The 9297-nt window shown below is 47.5% G+C and overlaps 1 protein-coding gene across 1 annotated transcript in view; it reads left to right on the plus strand.

Annotated features, from left to right (window-relative positions):
* Positions 1–3613, plus strand: part of DPYSL5 (dihydropyrimidinase like 5) — a 98060-nt gene extending 94447 nt beyond the window's left edge. Inside the window, exon 13 of the mRNA XM_055399107.2 lies at positions 720–3613. Coding sequence (XP_055255082.2) covers positions 720–805 — 86 coding nt within the window. The 3' untranslated portion in view covers positions 806–3613. The remainder of the gene's footprint in view (positions 1–719) is intronic.
* The last annotated feature ends 5684 nt before the right edge of the window (positions 3614–9297 follow it).

Here is a 9297-nt window from a genome sequence, read left to right on the forward strand (position 1 = left end):
ACTTCCCTGAGCCTCAGTCTTCCCACCTGTAAAATGGGATGTTGTTGTGTTGAGGATTAAATTAGATCTAAGCACGGTGCTGACTGCAGCCATGAAATTAAAAGACGCTTACTCCTTGGAAGGAAAGTTATGACCAACCTAGATAGTATATTAAAAAGCAGAGACATTACTTTGCCAACCAAGATCCGTCTAGTCAAGGCTATGGTTTTTCCCATGGTAATGTACGGATGTGAGGGTTGGACTGTGAAGAAAGCTGATCGCTGAAGAATTGATGCTTTTGAACTGTGGTGTTGGAGAAGACTCTTGAGAGTCCCTTGGACTGCAAGGAGATCCAACCAATCCACTCTGAAGGAGATCAATCCAGGGTGTTCATTGGAAGGACTGATGCTAAAGCTGAAACTGCAATACTTTGGCCACCTCATGCGACGAGTTGACTCACTGGAAAAGACTCTGATGCTGGGAAAGATTGAGGGCAGGAGGAGAAGGGGATGACAGAGAATGAGATGGCTGGATGGCATCACCAACTCTGTGGACATGAGTTTGAGTGAACTCCGGGAGTTGGTGATGGACAGGGAGGCCTGGCGTGCTGTGATTCGTGGGGTCGCGGAGAGTCGGACACGACTGAGCGACTGAACTGAACTGAACTGAACTGAAGTGAAGCACGGGAGGACCCGGTTTTATTACTCAAGGGAACTCACCCTCTGCTTCCTTTCTTCCAGGTTCTCAGATCGATGACCATGTTCCAAAGCGAGCCTCGGCTCGGATCCTCGCTCCCCCCGGAGGCAGGTCAAGCGGCATTTGGTAAAGACACTGCCCAGCCCCCCAAGTGAAGATGCTCCGACGCCACCAGCCCCACGCCCTCCGGCCGCAGCTGCAGGGGTGGGGCGGGAGAGGCCGCGTTGGGCAGCTCACCACCTGAGGGGCCCCGGGACACAGGGGCCCTCCCCATGTCTGACACGTGATTCACTGTGCTTCGAGCCAACCCTAACAGGCACTTTGAGATGTGTTCCTCCTGCTGCAGTCCTTTCCTGCCTCGGCCCCAGCGGGCTTCCGTGGGGCCCAGGAAGCCCATACTATGCACAGAGCCCACTTGCATAGAACCTGGCCCCGCCCCTCCCTCGCCCCGCCCCCTGCTGGCCTTGGGCAACCTCCGCCCTTAGTGCCCTGCCCCTGGCTGACCCGCCAGTTGTCCAGAGCACTTTAGCAGATGTGTTTTAAAAGAAAAGGACCCCCTCCCCGATCCCCTTCGGCCCCGCGGTCGTTTTCCCCAAGTCAGACGGGTGTCCGCATCCCAGCCGTGCCCCAAGACCTCCCCTTTCTCCCGATTCAACTCCTGCCCCTGTTTGGGAGTGGCTGGGACACGCTGCGCCCTTTGCTGGCTGCTTCCTCCCCGAATCCCGGCAGTCCCAGGCCCGGAAGGGCTGGCCGGGCGGGCATGAGGCTGGTGCCAGGCGCGTGTATATGATTTCGTTTTGCACGTTTGGTTTGCGCAGTGGTTTGGTTTGACTTGTTTGTGCATCCTGTGAAAACTGACGGTGCTTTGTGTCACTAGCATAGCATAGAAACAGGAATAGATGTGGACCTTAAGAGATGCTGCATCGACACCAACCAGACAGCCGAGGGCACTGAGAACAGGGACCAGAGGGGTATACTGGACTCTCGGGGCCCTTCTCCTCCCTATCTGGAGTCTTCCAGTCCCCCTCTCCCCTCCTGGTTTCCTGCATCCTGAGAGGGTGCCCGGAATGCTGGCCCTAGAGACCTTCAGGAAGCAAGGTGGCCTTTCCCATGTGTGGTCCTGGTCACTCCCTGCACTAGCCCCCCCCACACACACACACCCCAATTGCCTATAGGTATCCCCCTGCTGGACAGAGGCCCAGTTGCTCCTCCTGTGTGATTGGCAAGAGGCCTCATGCCTGCTGGGGGGCGGCGCATGATAGGGGGAGCAGGCTGGCTGTATGCCAGGTAGGAGGCCAGGCCAATAGCACCTGGCTCTAGCCAACAGTGCTACACAGGGTCTGCGGTCTCCTGTGGTCAGCACCTCGCCCTCACCTGCTTGTGGTCTCCATCTCCACTCAGCTGGGCCTCCCCTGCCTCCAAAACTCCAGGAGGTTTCCATGGAAACACTAGAGGCTGCCCTTGCTAAGCCTTGTTCCCCGTTGGGGAGTGATGTCACATTGCACCTGGGCTGACACGTGCGGCTTCTGGACTCTTGGGCCGGTGGTCATACCCTGCACATTTCTGCAGTGCTTTTCATGTTTTCAAAGCCCTTTCATGTGTGAGCTCTCAGTTGCTCCTCACAACCACAAAGTGTGCATTATTCTCCCCATTTCTCAGATGTGGCCCAGAAAGCTCAGGCCTTCTGACTCCAGAAAGGTCCAGACTGCCCTTTTTAGAATTTGGCTGTCTACCCCAGCTGTGGACAGAAGGAGTGGAGTGACATCTCTTGCAGATCCCCCTTGAGAGTTTAACCAGCTAGACGACTTACTCCCCCAGTAGGCATTCTGCTTTGTTTTGCACAGGTAGATAGATTTTTCTTGTAAACAAACTAATGCATATTCACTATTTGAGCCAGAACTAGTTACATGCCGGAGGCTTGCCATGTGGTTTGAGCTGCCTCCACATCCTCACCCCTCCCTTCACGCTCCCCTTCCTCACTTAGGGGCTGAGAGGACCCAGACGGTAACCCAGGAAGCAGAGACAGCAAGGCACTCATGGAGAGTGGTAGCCATGGGGACAGTCAGTAGGGATCTAAACCTGGGAAACTGTGACACTGATCCCTTGGTACAGTGCACATCATCTTTATCCCTTTCAGCCCTTGCTGGGTCATGGGCCTTGGGCAGATGCCAAAGAGCCAAGCAGTGGTGGTAGCCAGCGGGCAGAGCATCCCTGCTTGGGCCAGGAAAGCTTTACCTTCTCTGAGTGCCTCCGCCCGAGAGATGCGTGGTCCGTGGCTCTGGGAGACCACCTGTTGGTGTGGTCCGTCGAAGGCCTTCCACTTCATTCACCCCCGACCCTTACACAGACCCACCCTTGCCCAGGAGCATCTAGATGAAAATCAGAAGGACGTTCAAGGAACCAAATGAAAGGTCAGCTCTGTCACCCATTCCCTGCCCCTGTGCTGAGTTCCAGCCAGCCCCATCACCAGCCCCACCGGCTCCTGGTTGGAATGAAAAGGGTCTCTGGTTGCACTGAATGCAGCTCTCAAACTTGGTCTTGTACTTGCTGAATAAATACTGTTGTTCTTGCCTTAGCTGCTCTCTAGGTTTGTGGGGTTAAGTTACCAGAAAATTGTGCTACTGTGTGTGCGTGTGTGTGTGTGCGTGTGTGTAGTGCTAGGAGCCCACAGTAGGTCTCGGTCAAGCCAATGCCGAGATGAGGGCTTTTCCAATACTGACCCAGAAAGCACTCGGAAACCCAAACCCCCTCCAGCTACCCAGGTGGCGAGCACAGCCTGGGGTCGGGATGGAGCCACAAACACCCCAGCACCCAAGTGACTTCCTCACTCCTCTGTAAACGTCATGGTGCTAAGATTGTGTCAACCCCAGGACGACACATGGTCTTGTGCTTTGGCCACCCGATTAAGGCAAACACAAAACAGCCCAACTCATTGTGTTCTGGTGCAGGTTTGTATTAAACTATAGCTACTTCTCGCTTCGTCTCAGTTGTGTTTCTTCAAAGAAGAGGGAGTTTGGTGGGGGGACCTCTTCTTCCATAGTGGCTGGGGTGAGGCGTTAGCCACTAAAAAAAAGGCCAAAAAACTCAGCGTTGATTCTTCACTTGTGTTGCATGGCAGATGGCAGTTCACTGGGAGGCCTGAACAGAGTTTGAAGATTAAAAAACCACTGAATGCTTCCCTGGTGGTCCAGTGGTTAAGACTGCGCACTTCCACTGCAAGAGTCACAGGTTTGATCCCTGGTTAGTGAAGTTCCACATGCCTTGCCGTCTGGTCAAAAAAAAAAAAAAAAATGTTGAGAGATGGGAGCCTCAGTGACTCAACAGCTAATAGTCAGTCCTTTCTCCTGGTGGGAACAAAACCAAGTTTTATGGTGCCAGATTTCCCAAGACAAGATTGGGTTGAGTTATCTGAAACAGGAATAGTTAGAAGAAGACATTAGATACAGAAGGAGGGCGGGAGAGAGGGTTGGACTAGGCTTTTCCCACCCACCATTGGTCACTTATTTCCTTGGCTACCATTTTGGAACACCATAGCCTACTCTTCACATTGGAACCCTTGGCTGTTGGAAACATGGACTCACAAAATCACATTTCAAAGGACTATACAAGGCCAGTGTGTCTTTGAGGACTTCTCAGGCTGCTCTCCGGCTCCACTGAGAGCCCACTGTGCCTTCAAACCCTTTCATCTGCATCAAGGCTAACTCAGGCAGAGATTGGGGGGTTATCTGATCAAACACGTTCACACTAAAGAGTGAGTGAAGTTATTGCTACCAGTACTATGGGGTCATGGGTGCATGCTAAGTCACTTCTTCAGTCATACCTGACTCTTTGTGACCCTATGGACTGTAGCCCGCCAGGCTCTTCTGTCCATGGGATTCTCCAGGCAAGAATACTAGAGTGGGTTGCCATTCCCTCCTCCAGGGGATCTTCCCAATCCAGGGATCAAACCCGCATTTCATATCTCCTGCATTGGCAGGCGGGTTCTTTACCACTAGCACCACCTGGGAAGCCCACTATGGGGTCGCTTGTACTTATTTCTTAGCCTCCAAAATAAAGCCTTAATGAGGGAATTTTAGGTAGAATTGGGAAACAGTTGGCTGCAGGGGAACTTTCACAGCTCTACTGCAAATAAGGCAGTCCATGACCTAAAGAAACACCCAGAGCACTACAGTTAATAATGAAATGATCTGTGCATAAAAGTTCTACTGGGGCTTCTGAGCCAAATGGAAACACCATCGTCTGATTTGTGAAGGATGCTGAGTTGCTGGGATGGTACTAAGCCAAAACGTCTGTTTCCCCATAACATGGGAGCACATCAGAACATGATTAAATGCCAAAATTCCCTTGTGTAAGTGTTTGAATGAAATATGGCATGGCCACACATTTGGCAGACCGTGTGCGTGGTATCAGGTAGTTCATAGAAAAAAAAATAAAACAAGATACCAGGAAGACACTGGTCTCCTTTGTACGCAGTTGTGGGAAAACAAAAGACCACAGATTCAGACTTTAAGGCTTGGTCCTTTATAAGAATCTGCATTTGAGGAAACCTGAACCAGCCAGCAGTCAAGCAACAGTCACTCTCAAATTCTTAACTCCAATTACAGGTTGACTTTTAGATACAGGTACAACCTAACACTAAGAATTGCCTTGCAGTTAGTGAAGGAGGAAGAGTCTCATGACACCTGAGGCAAAGAAACCTCAGAATACACCAGGATGGTAGACCTCATTGTCACAAAGAGTTGGACACAACTGAGTGACTGAACTGAACTGAACTGAATAACACATTTGAAAGGGTTCTTAGTGTTTTTCCAGTAAAACATTAAAGGATCTAACATTTGTTGATACTTGATACATCTTACAAAGATGGAAGCTGAGTTCTTCACTTGCTTGCCTTCATATATTTACAAACCACACATTTATACCTAGAGGGATCTTGTCTAGGTTTGCCCAAACTAATCCTGTTTTAAGTCTGTTGCCCCCAGAATAATTCTTAATAGCACCTTCTTTCACTTTCAAATATGTCTTGGTTTGGACAATAAATTGTATGGTCACCTTACATATACCTATACATTAGGCTATTAAAATGTTTGTCATGAGTCAAATGCTTTTCCATCACCAAAAGAAGGGGGACAGGGAAAGGAAAATGGGTCCTTTTTCATGAGTGAGGACCAGGGTTTCCTATGACAAGCCCTGAGGCTCCACACAGCCTTGGAGACCTCATGAGACCTCGGTGGCTGTGGCTATAGCAGAGGGTGAAGGCTTGGGGGCACCTCCCTAAGCTTTTCAGTTTAGCTTATAGACTTTATTATTCCATTAAAGACTGTAAGCCTACCAAATTTTATCATTTACTTTTAAGGGGGCTTTGATTCAATTCATAAACTTAAATACTTTACAATATTTTAAACTACATTTAAAATTCTACTTCCTTTCCAAGTAACTTTCCCAAGCATTAAATGATTATTACCAATTTAATATACTGACAAATATAGTGATCTTAGAGGTTTATTAGATATGTCTTTGCCAAGCATAAACATAGTAAGATTTCAACATAACTCGTAAGTCTAAAGTTACACATTTAAAGTTAGTTCTGGGGCACTCACTCTAATAAGCCAAAATTTCTCTTACAAGTACATAAACTACCAAATATGTGCAGATCCTCCCTTTTTTTTATTGAAGTATACTTGATTTACAATGCTTTTTTAGTTTCAGTTGCACAGCAGAATGATGTATGAGTGTCCAGACATCATCAAGACATTTCTAATGAATGCAACTAATGCTTCAAGAGCTAGCAAGAGAAAGGCACTAGCTGCGCACAAAGATTTGGACATTAAATGTCTGTCACCTGGTTTGTCAACAAAATGCTAGAAGATGGAAGATCATGGAATATGTTTTCTAACTTTTGAGGGAAAATAATTTCCAACCTAGAATTCTGCACACAGTCAATCTGTCAACCAAGTATCTGTGAAAAGTCATTTTCAGGTCGGTCGCTCAGTCCTGTCTGATTCTTTGTGACCCCATGGACTGCAGCACACCAGGCCTCCCTGTCCATCACCAACTCCCGGAGTTTACTCAAACTCATGTCCATTGAGTTGGTGATGCCATCCAACCATCACATCCTCTGTCATCCCCTTCTCCTCCTGCCTTCAATCTTTCCCAGCATCAGGGTCTGTTCAAATGAGTCAGCTCTTTGCATCAGGTGGCCAAAATATTGGAGTTTCAGCTTCAACATCAGTCCTTCCAATGAACACTCAGGACTGATTTCCTTTAGGATGGACTGATTGGATCTCCTTGCAGTCCAAGGGACTCACAAGAGTCTTCTCCAGCACCACAGTTCAAAAGCATCAATTCTTTGGCACTCAGCTTTCTTTATAGTCCAACTCTCACATCCATACATGACTACTGGAAAAACCATAGCCTTGACTAGACGGACCTTTGTTGACAAAGTAATGTCTCTGCTTTTTAACATGCTGTCTAGGCTGGTCATAACTTTCCTTCCAAGGAGTAAGCATCTTTTAATTTCATGGCTGCAGTCACCATCTGCAGTAATTTTGGAGCCCAGAAAAATAAAGTCAGCCACTGTTTCCACTGTTTCTCCATTTGCCATGAAGTGATGGGACCAGACGCCACGATCTTTGTTTTATGAATGTTGAGCTTCAAGCCAACTTTTTCACTCTCCTCTTCCACTTTCATCAAGAGGCTCTTTAGTTCTTCACTTTCTGCCATAACGGTGGTGTCATCTGCATATCTGAGGTTATTGATAGATATTTCTCCCGGCAATCTTGATTCCAGCTTGTGCTTCATCCAGCCCAGCATTCATCATGATGTATTCTGCATATAAGTTAAATAAGCAGGGTGACAATATACAGCCTTGATGTACTCCTTTTCCTATTTGGAACCAGTCTGTTGTTCCATGTCCAGTTCTAACTGTTGCTTCCTGACCTGCATACAGATTTCTCAAGAGGCAGGTCAGGTGGTCTGGTATTCCCATCTCTTTCAGAATTTTCCGCAGTTCATTGTGATCCACACAGACAAAGACTTTGGCATAATCAATAAAGCAGCAAAAGATGTTTTTCTGGAACTCTCTTGCTTTTTCGATGATCCAGCGGATGTTGGCAATTTGATCTCTGGTTCCTCTACCTTTTCTATAACCAGTTTGAACATCTGGAATTTCACAGTTCACATATTGTTGAAGCCTGGTTTGGAGAATTTTGAGCATTACTTTGCTAGTGTGTGAGATGAGTGCAATTGTGTGGTAGTTTGAGCATTCTTTGGCATTGCTTTTCTTAGGCATTTTCAGACATGTAAGATTGAAAAATTTGACCTTCTTTGTAACCCTTTTTTGGGAATCTGTTTGAGGGTGCATCCCAACAAACTAAACTGCAAAAAAAAAAAAAAAAAAACAGAAACACATGAGATAAAGGGAATAGGAGAGTCAGCATAAGTAAGAGGATCAGGAATGGTGTAGAGGGAACCCCCTGGAAGACAGCTGGGCAGCAGCCTGGAGGATAGTTGGACCTGAGGAAGCAGTCCTGAGTAAATCCTGACCAGGAAGCTAGAAAAGCCATTGGGGAGACTTCCCTGGTGGTCCAGTGGCTAAGGCTACATGCTCCCAAGGCAGGAGGCCCAGGGTTTGTTGACTTGCCAGGGAACTATATCCGACATGCCACAACCAAGATCCAGTGCAGCCCAATAAAATAAATAAACACTTTTTTAAAGAAAAGCCAGTTAGTCCTTTATTTGCTCTTTTGTAATAATATGCTATAAATACTTAGCTGAAAGAGGTTCTCAAGACAACCAGAAATATTGCCTTACTCTTGATAAAAGAGAACTTAAGAAGGAAAGATGACTTGCAAAAATGAATGAATTATGGATTCTCTGAGTTTAGGGATTCTTTACACACATCTAATTTAACCTCTGCAGAAATTTCTACCACATCCGTGACAGATCGTCTAGCCCAGGAACCAGGACATTTAGTCCAGGGACAGAGACCTACCTTCCCCAGGCATCCTTTCCTAGTCCCCCAGAGCTCTGTTTGTTCAGTATAACTTCCTTAATTGAAACTGAACTCTGTCTCTTGGCTACTCATGCCTTTTGCCCTAGCTCTTGCCTCTGGAGGCACAAAGAACAAATAGCCACCTCAATCATGTACCAGCTCTTTCTCTATGTGCACTTCAGCACGGGCTCCACCCTGCTCACCCACTTGTGTTTCCTCTAAGCTGGTAGTTCTCCAACTTCAGCTTTGCATCAAAATTACCTAAATGGGGACTTCCCTGGAGGTTCAGAGGCTAAGACTCCATGTTTCCAAAGCAGGTGGCCCAGGTTTGACCCTTGGTGGGGAAATTAGATCCCTCATGCTGCACCTAAGAGTTCGCATGCTGAAACAAAGGTCTAAGATCCCATGTGCCACAATTAAGACCCAGCACAGACAAATAACTTTTTTAAACTAATAAAATTTTTAAAAAGAAAGAATCACCTGGAGGACTTATTTAAATGCAGCCCACTGGACCCCACCCCCACAGCTTCTGACTCATTAGGTCTACTGTGGGGACAAAGAATTTGTCTTATAAGACAAAGACTCTCTGGAGACTGCAAGGAACAGCCTGGGAGGCAGAGGGCCCTGGA

Source organism: Moschus berezovskii, chromosome 11 (genome assembly GCF_049115385.1).
Source record: "Moschus berezovskii isolate FMDL1 chromosome 11, NW_MosBer_1.0, whole genome shotgun sequence".
NCBI classification, from domain to species: Eukaryota; Metazoa; Chordata; class Mammalia; order Artiodactyla; family Moschidae; genus Moschus; species Moschus berezovskii.